This window comes from Plectropomus leopardus, chromosome 5 (assembly GCF_026936395.1).
Source record: "Plectropomus leopardus strain MGB_pleo_1.0 chromosome 5, ASM2693639v1, whole genome shotgun sequence".
NCBI lineage: Eukaryota > Metazoa > Chordata > Actinopteri > Perciformes > Serranidae > Plectropomus > Plectropomus leopardus.
In genome coordinates, this window is record NC_142180.1 from 29,879,512 (window position 1) to 29,903,232 (window position 23,721).

General features: G+C 39.5%; 2 protein-coding genes across 2 annotated transcripts; one reads left to right on the top strand and one right to left on the bottom strand.

Annotated features, from left to right (window-relative positions):
• Positions 1-74: 74 nt before the first annotated feature.
• LOC121963305 (signal-transducing adaptor protein 1-like) lies at positions 75-10,980 on the top strand. Its single transcript, XM_088077909.1, has 13 exons — positions 75-239; positions 2,853-2,924; positions 3,017-3,136; positions 3,245-3,301; positions 3,940-4,091; positions 4,926-5,057; positions 5,344-5,413; positions 6,130-6,232; positions 7,075-7,167; positions 8,481-8,558; positions 8,688-8,738; positions 8,841-9,026; positions 9,172-10,980. Exons 1-13 carry the CDS (start codon positions 150-152, stop codon positions 9,234-9,236), a joined length of 1,269 nt encoding a protein of 422 aa, XP_087934035.1. The 5' UTR covers positions 75-149; the 3' UTR covers positions 9,237-10,980.
• fsd1 (fibronectin type III and SPRY domain containing 1) lies at positions 10,877-23,448 on the bottom strand. Its single transcript, XM_042483283.2, has 13 exons — positions 23,244-23,448; positions 21,270-21,365; positions 21,044-21,175; positions 20,363-20,464; positions 18,620-18,642; positions 18,070-18,191; positions 16,651-16,860; positions 16,468-16,566; positions 16,229-16,376; positions 15,139-15,221; positions 14,324-14,575; positions 13,538-13,626; positions 10,877-13,440 (listed from the first exon to the last, which is right to left on the bottom strand). The coding sequence occupies exons 1-13, from the start codon at positions 23,256-23,258 to the stop codon at positions 13,330-13,332; spliced, it is 1,482 nt and encodes a 493-aa protein (XP_042339217.1). The 5' UTR covers positions 23,259-23,448; the 3' UTR covers positions 10,877-13,329.
• Between the last annotated feature and the right edge of the window lie 273 nt (positions 23,449-23,721).

Genomic DNA, 23,721 nt, shown 5'->3' on the forward strand with positions numbered 1-23,721 from the left:
TCAGCTGCGAGAACGCTGCTGTCAACCTATCACGCAGGTTCACGCCTCTCTGTCATAAAACTACCAGAGCCTGCTGGAAACTGTTCATAGAGGAATCCACACAGTGAAATCTATATAGAAGCTGTGATTTACTGTAAATATCTCAAGTTATGATGGCAAAGCGAACAGCGCGACCGAGGAACCAGCTGCCAGCCTGTTATTATGAGGGATACCTGGAGAAGAGGTCCTTCAAAGATAAGGTAACTCATCTTTTATTTTATTTTTGTGCAAATTTTATGAAAAACAAGTCTGTGTTTGTTGTATGCAACAGCTGGAATAATTTGCAAAGAGCTTCTTTTTTGTTCTTGTATATGTCGATTAACTGCAGTGTTGGAAGAAAAATTCAGATCATTTAAGTAAAAGTATGCGAGTATTGTCGGCAAATGTACCTGAAGTGGCCTATAAAGAGTTTCATCATGCAGTGAAAATTTGATATGATGATTTTTTCAACATTACTGCTGCATTTATGTGGATTTTGTGCTGTTTGAACTCCTTTCTTTTTAATCCACAGCAATGCATAATAATCTAATAATAATCTGCATTATCATCACGTTTGTAGTGTCGATGTCCTTTGACAAGAGATAAAGTGGCAAATCCTTACATGATTAATTATCTGGAGTAATCTATTACTTGTGTCAGATGCAAATGTCTGCCCATGCTTAAAGTAGGTTTGCTGTTGTTGTTGTTGACAGAGGCTTTCGCTCTGTGTGTGTGTGTGTGTGTGTGTGTGTGTGTGTGTGTGTGTGTGTGTGTGTGTGTGTGTTTGAGAGAGAGAGAGGGAAGTAAGAGAGATAAACATGAATATCTGTCATCTCAACAGATCCCACGTATCTTCATTCCGTTTAAACTTTAACCCTTTAAAACCTTTATCATCATCACTTTGTGTTGAGCTCAGACACCTTTCACAAGCATTTTATACCTTTAAAACCTGAGCAGATTGGTTTGATTTTTCTTAAAAACATGTCAAAAAGGCAATAAGGAACATGGCAAGAAAGGTCTCTCAAACTTAAAGACAGCAGTAAAAGGTGACAAGAAAAATTTCCTGAAAAGGAAATAAGAAAGAAAGAGAAAATTATTAGAAAATGTAAAAAAACCCCCCAAAAAACGGTATTTATGATTATTATTATTATTATTATTATGTATTTAAAATTAAGTTATAGAAAACAATTTATTTTTCAGTGCGTCTTTAGGGGTCAGGTCATTTCCTTGCTTGTTTTTTCTTTCTTTCTTTTTTTAATGCAAAATTTCAGTCAATTTTCAGGTAATTTCTTGCCAATATTTTGGGTCATTTCTTATAAAATTACTCATTTCCCTCCTCTTATGCTCTTGAAAGGAATCAGGTCAGTTTCCTAAGGTTTCAAAGGGTTAACATATTTTATTTGTCAGTCATTCTGCACCTTTTAATAATAAGCTGATCTGTGTCGTTGTGCAGACAAAGTCTGCATCAGTATTTACACTTGTCTGTGCTGAATGTTAAAAATGTGCAGTGTAATAAAATTCTTACTACATTACATAACCCTCCGTAAAACAGTGCAGCGGTTTAGAAACACACTGAATGCACAGCACCAGGTAGAGTCTCTGTTTTCTGTGGGCAGATCCGCCCGTCAGTCATTCTGTAGTTTCTCGGTAGTTGTGTGAACTTTGACTTGAGGTTTTTCAGCAGATGGTGAACAGCACTCTGCAACTGGTCTGACTGCTTCCCGCTCATTGCGCCATAAAGATTAGAGCACACCAGGAACTAACAGAGAAGTTAAGATGCTAACTGGCAAGGCAGGCTTTGCAAACAAGCCCTACCTGATAAGAGAGTAAAAACACTTCAGAGAGAGCACGCAAAATACTGACAGAAACTTCTCACTCAGGACACTTTTATACTATCCCAGGCCCAGATTTAAGGAGTTTAAGTTTCACAGTTCAGCACTTTAGTAAATTCACTCAAATCTGAGCAAATTGGCTTGATTTCTTTCAAAAGCATAGAAAAAAGGCAATAAGCAACTTAAAAAAGAAATGGCCAAATATAGCAAGAAATTAGTAAAAACCTAAAAGAAAAGCACTTGAAAATAAGCAACAAAAAAGAAAAATAAAAAACAAACAAGAAAATGACCATTTAAAAAAAACACGGTTTAAAAAAGACAAGAAAAAGTAATTGAAAAAATATAGATTTTTGTAATATAATTTTAAATATATAATAATAAAATGTATAAATATATTGTTTTTTCTTTAAATATATATATTTTTCCCTATGTAAAAAAAATTGAATGCCCCCCCAGCTAATTTTCAGGTAATTTCCTTCTGACCTTAATTTTTTATTTAATTAATTTATTTTAATTTCAAAAGAATTTAATTTTTCCTGGTTTCAGAGGATTAAATGCGTAAGAAAGGTGTCTGAATGTAGCACAAGAAAACACGTCAATCCAGGTGTTAAAGGGTGAAGTTTAACACTATTTTTAGCTCAGGTACCCATACTGTGGGTGGTGGCTTTGACCTGTAACAGACGATAGTCACCTCAAATTCTGATTAATCCGAATAGTCTGTTGGTGACACACAAACCTGCAGGTCCAAACGATCCACTGTGTTATAAATATCACACACTGGTTTCAGTTGTGGTGAGAAATGGTTGACTCATCATGTCGGATCCAAACATGTCACCAAACCGCAGCTGCCCCACTTATTTTCCTTTTTATACACTAAACATTTATTTTCTTCTTCCTTTCTCTTTGCACTAACACAAATGAAAATATGTGTTTTTATTTGATATTCATTTTTGTCTGCTGTGTGCTTTTAGTGAGTGTGTGTCTCTCTGTGTGTTTCCGCAGACATCTCGGAAACTTTGGACATGCCTGTGTGGAAACACGCTGTTTTTCTTCAATGACAAAAGAGATCCCAATGTAAGTTATCTTTGAGATTTGAGTTAATGAAATCCAGAGCTTCATGCAGGAGTTAAGTGTCACTCAGTGCGTTTTTGTGTTTGTTTCGTCAGTACATAGAGAAAGTGGATCTCACTGAACTGGTCTCGATAACAGATGACAGCAGCCAGGATCGAAACTTAGACGCAGCCAGACTCAACCTCCAGATGAAGGACGTGAATATCAAATTCACTGTGAGGGAATCAATTGAAAATATCTAAATCATCCTATTTTTCCTATTATATTTTTCATCTTGTATTTCCTAATTTTGACAGTTTTTCTCTCCTTCATTGGGTCCACAGGCTCCTAATGCAGAGGCTCGTGAGCTGTGGAAGGGTTATATCCGCGCTGTGGCTGAGGTCAGTGGTCAATAAAATTTAGCTCATTTTATAAGTTTTTAAAACTATTTAAGTTTAAAACAGATGTTTAGACGCAGGTCACATCATTTGCAGAAACAATTTGACCCTTCAACACCTGGATTGTCTTTAGTTTTCTTGTGCTGCCTTCACACCTTTTGTGTGCATTTGAAAAAAAAAAACTGATTTCCTTCAAAAATGTGGATAAATTAATAATGAGCGACGTGGTAAGAAATATTTAGTGAAAGGTGACCAAAAAAGGACCAGAAAATACGATAAGATTTTTTTTTTTTAATATAGGGAAAAATGTACAGAAAACTATATTTATAACTCTTATAATTAGATATTGGAATTTTTTTGCACATTCTTAAGGTCTTTTTCTTGTTTGTTTTTTCACTTCATTTTGAAAAATCTTTTTAAAAACATATTTTTTAGCCAATTTTCTTATAACTTTTTACAAATTTCTTATTTATGTTTTTTTATTTACTTTTAGGTCATTTTCTTTTAATGTTTTATTAATTACCTGTTTGTATTTGTTTGTTTGTTAAGCTGCTTTTCACCTTCACATGTTTATGACAGAAAACAGGCCAATTTGCTCAGGTTTTAAAGGGTTAAAGCAGAAACTGTGTGTCTCCCTGCAGCTGTCGGTACCCTCCTCCCTCAACCTGCTGCCAGGTCAGATCCACATGCTGAAAGAGGCAGTGGAAAAGGAAAAGGAAAGAAAGCAAAATCTCCCTCCACCTGCTGTCACCGACTCCAATGTTTACGTCAGCATCAAAGCAGACATGCCAGCGTGAGTATAAACACGTCGACAAAGTATTGGATGGATTATTGAATGGGCTGACTCAAATTCAAACTTACCCACTAAGAAGAGACAAAGCGACCACAAAGAGATGCAAAGGAACTGCAAAGAGACAAATAACAAGGAGACAGAAAAAGACAAAAAATGATACAAAACTACCTCAGAGAGACAGAAACCTCAAAAATATGCATAACAAAGAGATGCAAAACCACCATTAAGTCTGTGAATCTGTCCCTTTAGGAGAGGTGTTGAGGCCCTTCATATCTGTGTGTCCAGGGGCCCATCGTCTCACAATGCGGCCATGCTAAAACCCTTTTTGAATGATCTTACTGAGAAGGGCACATGGAGAGCACAGACCTTCACCAAGGCCAAATGCCCTATCTAGCAATGTTAAAAAAGGTGAAAAATAATATGTGAATTTGCCGTGATTTGATCTATGCTCCAAAATGAATCAGTTCTTAGTTGGCCCGTGCTACAGTCTTCCACGAAGTTTTATGAAACTGAGGCGAGTAGTTCTCCCATACTTCAGCTGAGAGACAAACAAACAAACCAAAGCGAAAACATAACCTCCTTAGAAGAGAAAAATGCAGCATTTTGAAGCTTAAATCAAGCCGACAGTTTTTAGTTCTGATGATGTGTTTGTGGCATCTGTTCAGCTCACTTTTTTTATTCTAATTCATACATACTGAGTGTGTGTGTGTGTGTGTGTGTGTGTGTGTGTGGTCTTGATGCATCACTTCTTTCATGAGCTATTAAAATCACTTTTAGATTAATGATGGCTGAAGTTTTTTGCTTTTGTCTCGTGTGTTTTCTGTCGTTCTGCAGTTGTTACCACAGTGTGTCCCGTCTGGAGGCAGAGCTGCTGCTTGAGAGAGAAGCCAGGAGAGGAAACCTGCTGCTGCGGCCTGGAAGTAACGGAAACTCCTTCGCTGTCACCACCAGACAGGACCTTGACGGGTACACACACACACACGCATACACACATACACTCCAAACATAAACACACATGCTCCCACACAGAATTTATACATACCTGTGTATCACTATAACACATGATAAAACAGAATAACACTATTATTAATAAATGCTGTACTTTACGTAAAGGCAAAACGACAACTTTTAACACACAGAATGGGACTTATCTTTGCATGTGTTGTTGCATATTGTCTCAGACGGTTCGTAATCTGTCCCATTTGTTCATTAATCTGTGTTTTAACTGCCTCCCTCTCTCTTTCTCCATCAGCCCTGTATACAAACATTACCGTGTGACACGTAAACATGACGGGAGCTTCGCCATTGATGTGGACAATCCTGTAAGTTTTAAAAAAATCGTGCTTGAGGTACTTTGTACTTAGTGTCACAATTAGGTCTGTCCTCTGCAGTGTCAGGCAGCTAAAATGATCAGTGACTAAAGAGGAATGATTTGTTATCTTTTGATAACACATAAAACAATAAAATGGACTGATAAAATCTGCCGTGTATTTATATTAAGTTTTGCATGCGAGCTTCGTCTGCACGCACTTTGAAAAAGACCTTAGTGTCACTGAAAGTAACACGTAAGAAAAACCAGTTTCACTTCATAGCTGAAGTTTTTTGTTGTCAGATGAAAGATGAGATTCAAGAGGATTTCCATTAACTGTAGCATTATATGACCTCCTCAGAAAGGAAAGGCTGATCCCGTTAACAGAGATGGGCATTAAAATGCCACGAGATCACATTTGTTCTGCACCCATGGACGTGCTGGATAAGACTTTAATTTGGCTGCCAGTGACATGAGTCACCTCTGATCTTTTAATTAAACTATTCCCATAAAATGATGCATGCATGCAGTATGTGTGTGTGTAAGAATCATTTCCTTCCCGGCACTAATGATTCATGATCATTGGACAAACCAATCGTAAACAATGATAAAGGTGATGAGAATTTTTATTCATGATTTTGTTTTTCTGATGAGTCAAATGTTATCGTAAAACTCAAGCCGGTTAATTTCCTGAATTAAAGGATTAAATAAAGGTTGTTATTTGTGCAGGTCCCCTGTGCCACACTACGTGATGTGATCAACTATTTAGTGGAAAAAACTGACCGAGTTCTGATTCCTCTCATCATTGAAGAACAGTATGAGAAAAACATCTGTAAGTACAAAAACAATTTATCTTTCACTTTAATTACCCTGCCATGTGTTGCCTTTATTTTTTAAATGGACAGTTCACCCCAAATGGCAGTGCTATTCATCAAATGAGTGTTGGAGATATCGTCTGACTTCTCTCCAATATAATGTAACTAGGTGGCACACAGCTTGTGGTGCTCAAAGTGCCAAAACATAATTTTGAAAAACTCAATAGTAATGTCCCTTTCTAGAAATTATGACCTGGTTACTCAAGATAATCAGACGATGATGTTGTGTGCAGTTTCATGGAGGAACTATTTTCTTTCTACTGAACTACACCCACCAACTATATCACTACGCAGAAGGAATCATGCATCTACTCATGGACAAGAAGCTCGTGCTCATGACGTTAATTACCTCAGTGGTGCTATGTGAGCTTGCAGTAGACGCACGCTTCCTTCTGCATGCTGTGATGCGGTTGGCGGGTGTAATTTGGTAGAAGGAAAATAGTTCCTACATGAAACTGCTTACAACAAGGTCTGTGGATTATCCTGAGTAACTGGATCACGGTTTCTGCAAAAAGACATGGCTGTTGAGTTTTTTCAAATGTATTTTTGGGCACTTTGAGCACCAAAAGCTACATTCATATAGTTCCACTATAACAGAGAAGGTAGAAACAATCTAGACTGAAAAACAACATTTTAGGTAAGAAGAAAATATGAACTTTTTGATTTTGGTGTGAACTGACCCTTTAAGTAAAGTCATCTTTTTAGTTGTGTAATTGTTATTTCATATAGTCCTACTAAACCTAAACATTTACCAAAAGGTATACACGAATAATTGAAGTTCTGGATTTCTTTTTCACAGCTTTTATTCGGTCTGATAATGAAAATGGAGAAAGGAGCGTCCAGCAAGCCTCATCAAACCTCAACCTACAAAGTGTACCCTCCAAACCACCAGGTACTGTGTCCATTAAAAGACACAAACATGAACAGACACACACATCCAGCCACTTAACTGTTTACATTTTTTGCCACACCTGTTATCGGTGGCCCATTGACGTATTCAGTTAACTGGAATCCTCTAAAACTTCTGTTTGACTTTTTCCAGCAAGTCACAGCACAGACACCAAACCGGACTGACTTGATTCTTTAAATCATAATGTAAAACACTTTAACAACAATTAAACATAATTAATAAAATGTTGTATGATCTTAGTCTTATTATATAAAAACGACTACCTGTTCATACTGGAAAAACAACATATCTTGCACCTGTTGTTGGCTGCATATCAAAGATTTTCAAACTCCTGAGATAACGCTGACATTGTCCTTGAGAGGTATGATTGCATTGTGAGTCCTCGAACCCACGCCCACCCAATCACTCATGCTTTGCTTGTTTTGGAGCCTTTGTGCAGCAGGTAGAAATTCCTCCACAGACTTTTGTTTTGCTTTGGACTTTGTAACTCAAACAAATCTCAACAAGACAAAGAGTCAACAGCAGTGGTTTCAGACCTTTTTAGGTCGTCTGTTTGAGAACTTTCATCACTCCTTTCATTTGTGTACTTGTTGTAACTAGTTGACCCTTTTCTTTACTGATAATTTCTCTGGTAATTCCCCAGAATAAAGCTTTATGTTCCCACTCTATCTATACGTCTTGTAACTACTGGTCTACAGTCGTTTCTAGATGATAAACCCAGATTTGTCTCACAAGATTTCATGTTGTAATGCTTCAAATGTGTGATGTGACCTCATGGTAGCGCTAGATGACATTTCGGAGGATCACCCAATTTCTTTAATTGATCTTGCAAAGGATGTGAATGTTTGTATGTAATTTCATGGCAATCCATCAAATAGTTGTTGAGACATTTCACTTTAAATGACAAATATCAACTTCATGGTGGTACTAGAAGAGAAGTGAGGGGACTGTCAAAGTGAGTCCTCCTCTGAGGACCATGAATATCTTTACAAAATTTTTATAGCAATCCATCAAATATTTGTGAAGTCTGAATCAAGCGACATCACCAACCCAAGAGTTACAGAGCTACCATAGTTAAATCTCACCTTAACCTTATTATATTGAAAATAACATACTGTGACCTTTATTAAACTGAACATACTGTTCACTCTATACAATCACTGCCTATTTCTGTCTGCTGAAGCATGACTTTTGTGATTTCATAAGCCCCACTGTGACAGCACCTATTGTTTACGTTGTGCATTAAGTCACTCATAATATCATGCCTGTCATAATCATAATTACGTTTTGTTTAGCTCTTCCCCCGAGGGTACCAACCCCTGAACCAGCGGCAGCGGTGACCGCAGAAGAGAACTTTTACCTGAATGACAAGTGTGAGTGTAACTCAGCCAGCGCCCATCAATCATTCCTCCTATCACGCCTGCTGTCTCTGTCTAGCAAACATAAACAGGTGTGACTTCATTTTTCACTTTTAACACCAACTAATGTCTGTGTTCAAACAGTGGAGACGGAAAAACAAGAGACAGAGCATTCCTCGGCCGTTGTACTGCCACGTAAGTCTTTCCAGCTTAGCGTATGCATCTCAGAAACTCTTATTTTCTCATTTCACTGAAACAATTACTTCGTTTTTAAGACCCATTTTTGGTCTTCTACAGCAAAGGAGACAAAAGCTCCAAAGAAAGCGATGATGCCCCCGATTCCTGTCCCACGCAAACTGTCCTCTGCAACACAGAACTTCTCTAGCTCCTCTACCTCATCCACCACCTCCTCCTCCTCCTCCATCTCCTCCTCCTCCTGCCAGGATCTGAGGAAGAGGACCCTCACAGACCCTCTGATACAAAGTAAGTCCAGACTGTTTCACAAAGCCACCCTGCCCTGGACGCCTTATTTAGATTGTAACTTGTGTTGATATATTTTCAGTCTCAATTCATATTTTTCTGTCATGTATTATTTTCAAAACAAAGCTTATTGTCTGCTGTGCTCCAGTTCCTCTCGCAGCCATAACAGAGCTGAAACTCAAGCTTGAACAAAAGGCGCAAAATCAAGAGTGACCTCTCCTGGTGGAAACCTCACAAAGCATCTGTGAAAAACAGCCCCGCCACCACCAGTGACCCGAACCAGTAAAGAGACACTCACCAGGCCGTCCCACCACGATGAACCAGCACGTGAGAGCAGCTGTTTCCACACAAACAAACGACCTCTCTCCGGGCTCCGCTCTTCCTCGTCAGCTGGCTGTCGGCAGCAAAGCCTCTCTGAAGATTAACACTTTATTGATTAACCCTTCTCGGACACTCATTAGCAAATCGATCAGCTGTAAAGAGGGGTGTACATGTCACATTATCTCGTGTTTCTCTTGTACATTTTGCACATTTACCACTGACAATGGTGCATTTTCTCCATCAGACTTTCTGTATCAGTGTTTTGTATATATTTACCTTTGTTTTAGTGTAATCAGCAGTTGAACTGTATTGTATATACTTTAACAATTAATATTTTTCTAATTTATATAACATACTACTGCCTCTTTATCAGTGAAGTGTGAATGAAGAAAAATTAAGAGTTGCTTAGGGTTACTGTGTCAATTGTATGTGAATGTATTTTGTTTTCAGTGCAGTAAAACTTGCTTTTGTCACATTGGATCAGATACATGCGAATAAGCAACTTATAGTAGGTGCCATGCAGCAAATTAATCAGTGATGATATGATGTTCTGTACCCGGTCATTTTCTGAATTAAACTTTTTTTTTTTTTAAAAAAAGGTCCAGTGTGTAGAATTTAGAGAGATATTTTGGCAGAAATGGAAGATAATATTTATGTTTTCTTTAGTGTATAATCACCTGACGTGTTTTTGTTACCTTAGCATGAGCTGTATATATCTACACAGGGAGCAGATCCTTGTCTTCAGAGATTGTCATTATGCACCGTCATGTTTCCACAGTACAAACAGCACAGAACGAACAAAGCATCGGCTCCAGTCGTTAGCAGCCCCTGCATGATGAGAGTAAAAAACGTTTTCTTTAAGTGAAACTGCTTTATTCAGTATTTTTATCGGTTTTAAATCATCTGGTTCTTTTGCTCTAAAGAAAATGAGATCTCTGCAGATAATTCGGCTCCTGTTAAAAATCTCCTGAACATCTGCGTCTCAAGTTATCAGTCAAAACAGGTCAGCGCATATTAGCAGGTGCTGGACTGGGGGGCCCGTCTCCTGACATGCCAAACAGCATCCGAGAAATACTGATTTGTAACTTGAAACTGCTATATTTAGGGTTTTCACCTGTTTAACTGACTGAGTCTGTCTGTTCTGGATAGGAGGAGACCTCTGTGAATTATTCGGTTTTCAGTAAAAACCTTCAGAACATCTGGATTTTAAGTTATCAGAGAAACAAGGTGAGCACAAACATCGGAAAACCACTGAGTTGTAACATGAAACTGTTTCATTCAGTGTTTTTAAAATCGCCAGGCCTGTTTGATTTGGAGATACAGAGAGCTTTTCGGATAATTCAGCTCCCAGTAAAAACCTCCTGAACAATGATCACTAAAGGAATTCAAACCAAGAGAATTTCAACTGGTTTCAATCTGCAATCCTCACCACTAGATACCACTAAATCCTCATAAATCTTACAAACTGGACCTTTATATACAGCCGGCATAAGTTTCATACTTCATTTTGAAGCAGAAATCCAAAAACAAAGTGCTCTCACTCCTTTATTACCTCAATGACAATATAGTGGAAAAACTATTTACAATAAATTGTGACACCATGTCAGCATGTGAAATAAAGTTAACATAAATCTCAGCTTCTTTAAAGCGTAGCAGGCTACAGTTATTCAGGAGATGCATACAGAGGGAGCAACATGGCAAAGCAAGACTGTCACCATGTGTTATCTATAACGTGGACGCTACTCAGAGGTTGGGCTGTGCACAAACAAGAAAATCAGTTTCCAGTGTCTCACCCAGGCGGATCCCAAACCTGGCTATCTCGCATAATACAGTTTGTTAGCTGAGGCTAATTGCTAACTATTTGTTATATTTGGACTACAGACAGCCCACTACTCATAATGGGATTCCTCTTCAGCAGATAAAGTGGTGTTATTATTATTATTATTATTATTATTATTATTAGGTATAGACACATACATACGGTACAAACAAGCATTTGGGTGCAGTCAGGTGAATAGATGAATACAGTACAGTCATTTCCAAAATCCTGAAGCCATAACTGATGACTCCTCTACATGGAGTTACACTGATTAAAAAAAACTCCCCACTAACTTTCTGTGCAAAGTCTGGCTGACAGATTAAAGAGATAGTTCAGATTTTTTGAAGTCGGGTTGTATGAGCTATTTAGCCATAGTCAGTTTATTACATACAGTTACGTTGATGGAGGTCGGGCTGCGGAGGAGCAGGCAGGAGCAGTGCCACGGATACTTAACAATGTGGTGCATACAAGGGCAGCAGAAAAATGTATTTTAGTTACCTAAAAACTTAATTTAAAGATAGAGAACTATGCAGAATAATACTATTGACTCATACAGAAGTAATCCTTCTCAGTCATCACTTATGACCCACTAAAAGCGTGGTGGAGAGACTGTGCCCTCTGCCTGGATTTTCTTATTTTCTGTGTTCGGGACATTTATGGCATCCAAAAGACACAGCGCCAAAAAAATAAATTAATAAAATGCAAATATAGCAGGGCAAAACGTTAAAAGAAGGGGAATCTGGGGCTGTTTACAAACAGCAAGCAACGACCTTGTATAATGTGAACAGTAAGCAACAATCTTGCAAAATGTGCCTCTAAGCAACATTATGCAACTTTTAGTTGATTGTTGAGTCTCTTCCCAGGTTGTATAATACCTACGCATTTGACTGATGGTCAGATCGAAGCACCAACTCGAAACTTCAGTATTTGAAGACTTGGGAATAAGACTCAACAATCAACTTAAAGTCGCATAATGTTTTTTTAAGTGTATGTCATATTTAGAATATTTTCAGCAACAAAGACACACAGTGGGTGGGTTTCCATTACAGATTTGCACAAAACTTATTATTATTTGCTAACGAAGGTGACGTAGGTGTGTTATGCGAGCGATAATGGAAATGCAAGCCGCTCGTCCACAGTGGTACACTCCTCAGCTTCAGTGTTGGGGGTGTGCCGACTCACATTTACTGCACGTGATACCCTTAATATTAATAAGTACCTCATACAACCCCACCTCAAAGATCCAAACAAAATTCCTTTAAACCCTCACAGCCGACACTGACTCTAATTTCAAACTAACAGAACCTCAGCAGGAGGCTAAATGACCCAGTTTCTCGCACGCAAACTGTGGGACCCGACTATAAAAAGTGAAAAGCAGTAAACACTGTTAAGTCTGCATGCCTCTGCAAGAAATAAAATACAACATCTTGAATACGTGTTGTACTTATGATCCATTAGCTGCTGGCAAAGTTGAATTAATCCTGATTTAATGAACTACATTCTAGTCAGTAGCATTGTCACGGAGCAAATTATTTGGGTTACATAGTTTGGTTGATGGGAAGAGGCAGATTCACTGGGTGATAAGTAACACTAAATTACAATACAACCGCGTTATAACGACATTGACACGATACGTTGTTTTGGATTGTTTTAGGGAGACAATTTCTTGCAGTGAGATACTAGCATGTTTGTGTGGATCATCCGATTTGGCCAATCAGTTTGGAAATGAGAAGGAAGGCACAGGGAGAGAGCAGACAGGACAGGATGTAACCCTGCACCTGCAGCTGGCTGCATTGACAGCACCACTGACAGTTTTGGTGATGGCGAGGAAGGAAGGGCAGCGGCCAGCGCTAAATCTTTGCTCTAGCAGCAGTGGGACAGTGCTAAATGACATGAGAGGAAAAACTAGTACGACTACAGCTAATGTGTCCCGAGCAACAACAGCCGCAGTCATACATCTGAAGAGTTCTGCCACTGACGGATGACTCACTGTTCCCTAAATTATTTCTGTAAACGCAGACGCTGGAACAGGTTAAACCATCATACTCCAGTGATGTAACTCTTCCATGATATGGCTTGGACCGCAGCCACGGCAGAGGTGATGTTCTGCAGCAGGACTGCAGTCGAGCAGAGCTGGGCGGCATCCAGCTGGCTCAGTGGATGAGACTAGGTGAGGCTGGCGTTGGAGCTGCTGGTGCCGCTGTTCTTTCGCTGCCCGCTCTGCACCATGCTGGGAACCTGCAGGCCCGTCACTACTGAAAAACTGCCGTTCCACACCTGCAGGGGGCGGTACATCGTCAGGGGATAAAGCATTAAAGCATTAAAGCATAGAGCATAGTTTACATATGTATATGAATATTTAAAGGTTTCCCACCATGAAAGCTGGCACAACTGGCTGCTGGAACTTGGTTTTGAAGGTGTGCATCAGTTGTTTAGTTTTGGAGTTGTAGAAAGACAAAACACCTGGAAAAACACATATGTACTATATTAACCCTTTAAACCTGAGCAAATTTTTCTAAAATATGTTAAGAAGGTAATGAGCAAAAAAAGAAGAAATTACCTAAAAAAAACAGCAAGAAGTTGTGAAAAAGTACAAGAAAAAAATCACAAAATTAAGTTTTGATAATAAATAAAATGTAAATAAATCTCACTTACCAACCCTTACAAGATGAAACTACAGATTGTTTGGCATTTTTGCTTGATAAATGAAATAGTGAAACTGTTTTAAGAACTATTGTTTTCTGTCTACTGACTTGTCGCAGAACTGACTAACTGTTCAAGCACAACATCTTCAACATCAACATCTTTTTCACATCAAGCTTAAAATGTTCATTTTTCAAGGGTGAAACTCGTCTAAGCATAACTAAAGGTCCAGGCCTCTTCATATTGGGCTCAAAAACACTGTTCCTGAGTAAATCTGGCTTCAAACTATGTGACAAACTCCTCCTCCTCGCTAGGAGATGTATTTTAAACGTTGATTTAAGATCTATTTGAGAGAACTTGGTCACCTTTCTTAATGTATCTGCTTTTTTCTATATAGATGTTTTTTTAATTTTCTCTTTATTTTATGAGCTGTTAAGTTTAAAAATTAATAATCTGTTTTTTTTAGGGGTGAAATTCTTATTTATTCATTCAAACAGTGACATTCAAACATTCAAACCTTCGTCATAGTTGACGTAGACTCCTATACTGTTGGGGATGGCACAGTCCAGTGTGCGGGCCTTGTTGTTGTGCTTGGCTGTGAGACTCTGCTGCAGCCAGTTGTTCAGGTGGATGCACCAGGAAGCACCGCTTTTTCCCAACTGGTCGAATTTTCCAAGACTCCGCAGGGCAACGCCGACAGCGAAGGCTTTGCTCTCCTTGTCAAACCGCACCTCCCAGTACTGCTGGCCGGCGTCGATCATGGTGTCAGCTGTTGTGAGATATAAAACCACACTATACATTTCAAGAGTTACAGTGTCAACATAATCTGTTGTGGATTGCGACAAGTGGCAGGTAAATCTATTTTGGAAAGTAACAACCTGACTGACAACCTGGAAGAACTGTGACGCTAATAATTCAATCAATACCATGTGTTTATTATATGATCACTGTTAATTATTAGATTTATTAGACAATAAAGTATCAAAGATCTAATAAAACAGATCAACAATCAGATTTTCAACCTGAGGCTGCACAGATGAGACAGTGGGGAAAAAAACCAACTGGTCCTGTGGCCGTTCAGTGACTTGGTTTTCTTCTAGTCATGGTATCAAAAGAGGTATTAAGTACATGGCCCACATGTCCAGAAGTTGAACACGGTGTGACCTTGACCTCACATACTCTATACTTGTTTCATCCACCGAGGTTGAGCAGTGGAATAATAATTATGCTGCCAGAATGACTTAGCTTCAAATAACTGTGCAACTATACCTCCAAACTAATATAAGTATATCTGTTGTGCTTTGTGTTGTTGTGAACAGTGTGTATTCTCACCCAGCACTGTGTAGGACTCTGCTGTAAACCTGTCTCTGCCGGGACGAGCTGTCGGCGCTCTCTTAGGTGACATCAGCGCTGACCTGCAGATGATAGTGGACAACAAACACTCAAAGATCCATGTTTTTGACATTCATTCTTTAAGGTATACTCTGCAGGATTGTCTGTTAATGTTTGTCAGCACACTCGCCAGTAAAAGAAGTAAAAGCCAAACCCAGATTCTCCCTCGTTTGCAATTCACCTCTCAACATTTAGTGTCTTTCAACGCTGTGAATGACCCTTAAAAGGTTAAAAATTTCCAGAAATATGGTAAAAGCTGAGGTTTCCTACGAGACATTTATTTTGAAGCCTTGTCAGCGGAAACGCGATATGATGGCACAAATGTTTGAGGACAGTGGGAGAAAGCAGAAATGTTTGTGCTCAAATGTGAAACTGTTTCTTGCTGAATCGAGGGCCCTGCTGTAATGGAAACAAGGTACTGTGTGGGTTAATGTTTCCTCTGGTTTGGGGTATGTGTTTTTAATTGACAATATGGTAAATGAGTGTAAAGTGAATTGTATCACTGTTGCAGCATTCATGCTAAAAATAGCTGCTGACCTAACTGACTTTTGTAACATTGACATCACTGTGACGCTGATACTTGTTTCACCTGTGTGTAAAAACTAATGTAATCTTCTTGTGTATGTATTTATATCTTGTTTATGGTTATGATATTTCACTTGTGTAAGAGCTGATTTTTTTTATTTGAGTGCGCTTCAGCTCTTAGGGTGTGTTTTGGAAGGTATTTTGGACACAATGCTAAAGAAAACGGTAATGGCTAAAGAAAATAAAAACCCTGTTAAAACCATCAGTACACTACACCATTGTCTGGCGAGTAGTTCGCTACAGACACTGTGTTTCCTGCCTACTGTTTACAATTTGATGCCAACTTTTTATAAAGCCCTGACATCACCTGAGCGCTGTGGGAGTACATTTTTAGGAAAATCCTGCATAGTATATGTTTAATGACAATAAGTAAGGATTTACAAGGCTTTATAGACCCCTGTTTACAGTCAAAGAGCAGGTTTAAGTAGTTTACATTCATACACACCTTGCTGGAGAGTGCATCGGGGAGTTGGTTCGGGTCTTTTCTTTGCGGATGTCTTGTATCTTTCCTCCGCTGCTGTCCCACTCCACACTCAAGTCCTCCACCTTCAGGTTCTGGTGGGCCGACGCAGAGTCCAGCTTGAAGGTGAAGGCTGCAAAATGATTCAAACTTTTTTTTTTTAACACACTGATAAAACCAACAGTAGAGCCTTATGAAACCTACTTTGAGTCATGTTTTCTCACCGTGAGTTTCTAGTGTAACCGGCTCAGAGAACTCTCCTGCCACAGCCTTGTTACATGCTTTCACTCTGAACGTCATGTACCGGGTGTCAAAGCGCAGACCTGTGAATGAAAAACACAAGAATCCTTTATGAGTCAGCTACATCAAAGCTCAAACCACGAATACCAAACTCCTCCTCCTCCCACCTGTGAGAGTGTGCTCCAGCTCTTTTATCCCCTCTAACACCATCCAGGGGTAGTCCTCTCTGATGCGTGGCGGGCCCTCGTGGTTTGTGCGTCGATGCTCCAGGATGTAGTGGTCTATCTTGCTGTCAGGCTCCGATAAGGTCCAGACTACGGTCACTGTGTTGTCGCACACCTGGCACTCTGACACCTGGATCTCTGGAGTGGCAGGAACTAGAGGGATGATATCAAAATTAACTTCCTCTACTCTTGTTCAACACTTTGATGTTTTTTCTTGTTTTTTTCACTTCATACACAGCTTATGTGCGAAATATTAAAGAATAAGAAACAACATGAGCTGCCACATGGTAATAATATTACAGCTGCATTCATTGATTTTTGCCACTTGGGGGCAGATTTACCCCTAAAAAATGCTAAAAGCTACATGATCTAGCATAAACTTTAGCTAAAAAGTTCAAATTATATTAATATAGCAACTTTTAAACAATTAAATAAATGTAAAGTGCTTTACAGTTTGAAAAAAAAAACAAAAAAACAACCAAGAACAACATATGTAATAATCAAAAATAGATTTAAAAAAACAGAAAAAGTAAAAACCATAAAACTTTGATAGTAAGACACTACGTAAAGCCAGACTAAAAAGATAGGTTTTTAGTAATTAGTATTTATTTTAGCTAAAAACAAACAATTGTATATGTGCACATCAATCAGGTACAAAGCAAGCTGTTCAATTTTCAACTATTATTAACTATTTAACTATTATCACAAACTAGTCTCTAACATCTCTGTATTTGGTGCTGACCAGGTGGCTTACAGTAACTGTATCAAAGAGCTTTTTTTTTCTGAAAACAGGTGCTAGTTGAGACTGAGTGCTACAATAAATACGAAGGCTGCAAAACCACAGCAGAGCATTTAAACACATTGAAAACTCTCACACAGCTGCAGAGCCGGGTGATAATTCTCTGTGGTTTCATCGCTGCGAGCGACCCCCTTTCACATAACATGCAAACAGGTCCCTCTCTCAAAAAAGAAATGAACCAGGTAATTAAAGCCAGCAAAAACACTTAAAAAAGCAGTATCACGCTAAAAAATCTGGGGGGGGTTCCTGATGATCTCATCACGGAAAAAACTTTGCTTTAAGAAACTAACTTGTTAGGACTAATGTGACTTGATAGGAAGGATATTTTTCTTTAATTTGTGTATGAAAAATCTTAATCAGTACAGAAATTCAAAACTAAAGCTGTTAATAAATGCAAATGGAGTAAAAAGTATGGCAATTGCCCCTGAAATGTAGTGGAGAGGAAGTATAAAGCAGCGTGAAACGAAGATACTCGAGTAAAGTACTGGTGTAATGTGTGACATTACACCACTGCTGCAGCCACTCTGCAGTCTGTATTTCTCTGTATGAAAAGTGGAGCAGACCTGGAAGAAACTTGAGGCCCTGCAACAACTCCCTCTCCTGGCTGAAATCCACCATCAAGTGACTCATGTTGTCACTGGCTTTAGCCTTCAGGGAGAGGCGAAAGGCTGGAGCCATTGTCACGCTGCAGACAAAGAGAGACACACACACAAAAACACACAAACACACGGAGTAGAAACAAATGTTGTCCATTATTCGACTGGATCAGAGGCAAAAACAGGGGTTTCTAACACTGCTCACTAAGGAAAAGGCCACTAACCAGACTTCTCACACTACAACTGGACTCATCAACCTAATCAATATTTAAAAAGCAGAACTAAAGAGGGAGTTCACCCAGAGAGGGGGGAGGGGAGGGGGGCTGACACAGCATGGTACAGACTTGAGAGGACAGTGGGAAACACAAAGACAAAAGGCTCTCGAGTGGAAAGTTTCCCATAGAGCTCATTTTCTATGACATGGGTGCGGTATGTTTTCAACGCATGCATGCTACATTATGAGATGGTTACAGGAGGCTACGACAAAAGGGAAGCAATGGATGTCTGAGTACTATACCTATCCTTAATGTCTTTGGCCGCCTGGAGAGGAGAAGCAGAGAGGGGGAGGAAAAAGAGAAGAGAGATACGGAGCGAAGAGAAAACTGAGTTGTAGCCCATCATGTTGTCATTTAACACACAACGTCGCTGCTGGCTATGGAATGCCATTTAAGTAAATAAATAAATAAATACATGAACAAGCCTATGAAATAGGCTTCAGCAGTATGAAGGTATTAGGGTATACCGTGGTATTTAGAAACCCTTTATGTGTGATTTTTAATACCATCAACAAATACAGATGCTCCTCTTTGCACACTAAACTGCATTACGGTACCAAGTAATGCAAATATAAGCATAACTTAAGTTTTCTGTTTAGTCTACTAGTATACACCATTCAAAACATTCAGAAACTGTTGTAAAAGGCTGAATATCAGTACCTATATAACATGTCATATACCAACATTAACATTTTTACCAAGTATAAAATATGTGATTAAGTGGCTTAAAGAAGGGACACAGATTTTTTAAAATTATTATTATAAATTATAATAATTAAAAAAAAAAAGATACAGACACATGAAAAGCATAGACCGAAGCCTACTATGAGTTAAATAATTATAGCTATAAAATAAATCTTAAATAAATAAATGAGGCAATAAATATATAAAACTATGTAAATATATATACATATAAAGGAATAATATAGTTAAAAATAATAATATATCAATAAATAAATATGCTTAGAATTTTAATGTTTTGTGTTTTCAGCCATCGAGCCACATTAACACGTGGAAACATGTCACCTGCCCACCCTCCATTCTTCACTTGCTCGCCACTCTGCACTGTGCATCACGCGAATTTGTGTTTCCTCGAAAAGATAAGGAAATGACCTGCCCTCCTCTCCCCATGATTGTTGCCTTTTTTGTTTGGATTAGTTAAATTTAGCCATGAGGAGTTAGATTGGTTAGAGTTATGGTAAGAATGCCAGCGTAAGTCCATCAGAGGCAGAGTAAAGCTGCGTAGGGCGGGTCAGTCCTTCACTATCTTAGAAAATGCAAATTTCTGCATACCACCTAGCAAAGGGGAAGCTAGCTAGCTGCTCCACTCATTCAGCAGCTATCAGTGGTGACACCATCGCGCCATCAGGAGGGTTTTATCAGTGGTAACATGCATTAACATGGTGGCCACCCTCAGGTCGACCTCAGGTCGCCCTGGTGAGTAACAGTAACCAGTTTCATTGAGCTGCAAAACCCGATTTTAACCGCCCCTATTTTAGTGCCAATAGCTGCACTTACACTGTTTAAACACGGTTTACAATACTAAAAGGGGTTTTTGGCTCAAAATTCAGCCGTTTACTTGCCGAAGGGTGGGCATAATGTTTCCACAGCAACATTTTTGGGTCTGGACAACATTACATCAAATGAGTGGTGCCACTAGCTCGCTCTCACCAGACTCTGGTTGTTCACAGTGCAGTAACCTGAAGATTTGTGAAATTAACCCATAGACATGCTTAACTGTGGAAAATATCCTCGGCAGTTAACCTAACCAGTTATGTATGTATTAATTTATATTGACTTAAATGGTATTCCATGTGGCTGTGTTAAAATAACTGATAGTAAGACACCACTGGAAGAACAGATTAAATCATACATGTACATATGCACACTGATATTCACCGTCAGTCATCACAAACTGAGTCATAATCTGCGAGTATAAGGAACAGGGCAGCAGCATGACATCAGTGGTGGCGTGACTCAGTTACCTGATTGAAACCGTCCGTCTCCGAGGAGCAGAGCGTCTGATTGGCGAGCTCCAGCAGCTCCTCTGAACTCTCCAGGGCCTTGGAGCAGGCGCTCAGCTGACTCTGAGAACATCACCAAACCCACAGTCAAACCGAGTACATCTGCAAACTCTAATACGTTCCTCTTTAATATAATAGGACTACTGTGCTTTTTGCATGAGCGATGGAGTTCGCTGCATCATTTGAGAGTCATGGTTTGGTCCTGAGGCTGCAGAGTCTGACAGAAAACTTTGAGAATTGCAGAGCTGATGGTATTGAGATTTAATAACATCTTTCAGTGTTTGTGAGCAGCAAAAGCTACTGAAAAAAAAACCACTGCAAAAGAAGCATCAACTCAAAATCAGCTAATCGGTGACAGAACTATAATTTGATGATTAAATGTCTCTGTAGATGTCCTAGCACATAAAAAATAATTTTGTGGTCTAAAGAATTTGTTCATGTGTTTCATTTATTTGGTGATCAAGATATGGCAAGAAATTAAGCTTTTTTCACATTTGCTTGACAATAAATACCAACCACAGAATAAGTTTCTTGCATAAGCCTGAATATTCTTATTGCATAAAAACAAACTTTTGGCAATCAAAACAAATGCATTTGCTGATATTTTTTAAGTTTAAGAAAAACAAAGACAGTAGCAGCTACCTGTAGCTCGTACGTGCGGCTGGCTCTCTCCTGTTTGATGCGCGTCACCATGTTCTCCTTCATTTCGTCCAGAACATTGTGGAGGGCGGTGAACTCAGACTCCAGATCCTCCTGGACTCTGTTGGAGTTCGCCTGGTGTCACAACAAAAACGTGAGTAACGGACGACCAAACTGTGTGCAGCCAGGACAACATTTTAATTCAGACGTCAGTGTTTTCTTTTTATACCTCTAAGTTGTCGAGGCTCTGTTTGAGAGTGCACACGAAGTTTGAGATCTCCTCATTCTTCATCGCCAGCGTGTGGGTGATCTTACGCAGAGATTCCTGAAGAAAGAACAAATCTATTCAAAGATTTGAATATTTAATCTGACCTTTTCAGACTGAAAAAGTTTAAAGGTCCAGTGTATCAGATTTTTTTTTCGGGCAGGGGTTAGTGGCTTCCAGTGGTGAGGGTTTGAAGTCTGCAATCACTGCAAAAGAAGACTGCAAAACTTCTCCTGGTTAGAATTTCTTCAGTGTTAATTGCTCAGGAGGTTTTTACCAGGAGCTGAATTATCCACCGAGGTGCCGTTATCTCAAAATAATCAGATCCGGTAAACAAGTAAAAACACTGAACAAAGCAGTTTCATGTTACAAATCAGTGTTTTTCCAGCACTGCTTATCACAGAGCAGCTCCAAGCTGCAATATCCAACTTGCCCTATCAAGAGCCATTGTTTGGTTTGTCGCACTGGGCGACTGTAGAAACATGGCCTACAACATGGTTATCTCCGTGGACGAGGACTCACTCCATATGTAGATATAAATGCTAGTTAAAAACACTGAATAAAGTAGTTTGACGGTACAAATCAGTGTTTCTGCAACACAGTTTGGCTGGTCAGAGAAAGGCCATAAGGCCTGCACCTGCTAATGTGTGCTCGATTTTTTTCTCTGATAACTCAAGATCCAGATGTTTTTACCAGGAGCCAAATAATACACAGAGGTCTCTCTCTCTTCTCTCCAAAATAACACACATAGTGATCCAAAACACTGAATAAAGCAGTATGTGATGTGTAAAGCAGTAATGTGTGCACACCTTTTTCTGCTACAGACATTCAGGGTGTTTTTTGTCTTGTTTTGTTTTGACCAGAAACCAAATTATCCACAGAGGTTTCTTTCTCTCCCAAACTAATTTAATCCGTGATTTGAACCAATAAAAACACTGAATACAGCACTTTCACATAAAAAATAAAAATAAAAAAAATCAGACACTGACGGGCTGCCTACTGCAATACTTGATGCAAAAACACCAAAACAAAAAAACTCAAATGAACCTATCTAGAGCCAGCGTTTGGTTTGTCCGTTCTGGGCTTCTGTAGAAACATGGCAGTGGAATGCATGGACAGGGACCCGCTTCCTACGTATATATAAACAGCCCATTTTAAGGCAAGAAAAACATGACAATTCTTATTTCCAGGTGATTATACATTAAAGAAAACATGCATATTAAATTATATTCCATTTCTGACCATTTATCCCCCTAAAACCTACACACTGGACCTTTAATATTCTCTCTCAATCCCTTAAAAGCCTGTGGTATAGAGGATGAAATGACTGCAGGTTCCTTACTAACCAAAACACTTGCGTGCATCCTCTGTGATGGAGGTTGTGTTAATGAGTAGAGGACACTGAGGGCTCTGAGCTCCCTTTTAGACTTGATTAACATTTGTTCCTCAGATTGGATCAGAGGGGGACAGAGAGGGACAGGGAGGGAGGACACTTCACGGGCGGATTGATGCGCATTTATAATCTAATAATGCAGCTCCACAGCCATTGACCAGCCGCCTTCAAACGGCCGCACACACACTGGGTGGATTATTACACACCTCTGATATGTCTCCACTCCCGTTATCTGGAGCTGGCTGTCCCACAGTGAGCGAGCCCATTCATACTGACTGAGTAATGTTTGTTGATGCGAAAGGATCTGCGCCAAGGCCCCCAGTCCGCGACCACACCGCCGATACACCGATAATAAACACAAGATTGACGTCACCTTCACCAGGATTAACGCCGGTTCAAATATAAAACGCCACTATGAAGTACAAGTCCCAACCGCATCCACAAACTCCCCAATCCTGCAGCTCGTCCCCCTCCTTCCTTTGTACACTACGCCCTGAAACGGCTCCCCCATCAGAGACACCTGTTCCTCGGCTCCGGTGTCTCACCTTCTGGTCTCCCATCCTGCCGCTCCGCTGCACCGCCGCCGCTCGAGCCGCTAACACCGCCGCTGCTGCTGCTCCGTCCTCCGGGTTTTTTGGTTTAATGGCACGGCGGAGCTGGTACTGATGCTGCCGGAGTGCAACGCATCTTCGGACGGACACCAACCACCAACGCCTTTGGGCCGTAGTGCGAAGTGCGCATGCGGCAGTGGAGGATTCTGGGTACTGATGTTTCTGTTGCAGGGATGCTGCCTTCAGGTGCTGTTGGGGAAAAAAGTAAAGCTGGAAACCACAAAGAGGGGGGTTCAGTTTGTGCTTTGAATGTGCTTCATAGGCCGACATTATTCCTAACGAAAATAATAATGATAAAAAATTATTGATACTGATAAATGATTGATAAACAAATAAATAAACAAACATTAATAGTAATAAAAACAATTATAAATAAGTGAATTTAGTAAATTAAGCAAATTAAATTACATTA

Coding starts and splice junctions, on each gene's coding strand:
- LOC121963305 (XM_088077909.1), top strand. CDS start 150: ATGATGGCAAAGCGAACAGCGCGACCGAGGAACCAGCTGCCAGCCTGT. Junction 3,302..3,939: donor ATATCCGCGCTGTGGCTGAG/GTCAGTGGTCAA, acceptor GTCTCCCTGCAG/CTGTCGGTACCCTCCTCCCT. Junction 4,092..4,925: donor ATCAAAGCAGACATGCCAGC/GTGAGTATAAAC, acceptor GTCGTTCTGCAG/TTGTTACCACAGTGTGTCCC.
- fsd1 (XM_042483283.2), bottom strand. Junction 15,222..16,228: donor CCGATGCACTCTCCAGCAAG/GTGTGTATGAAT, acceptor TATCATCTGCAG/GTCAGCGCTGATGTCACCTA. Junction 13,627..14,323: donor CTACGTCAACTATGACGAAG/GTTTGAATGTTT, acceptor GTGTTTTTCCAG/GTGTTTTGTCTTTCTACAAC.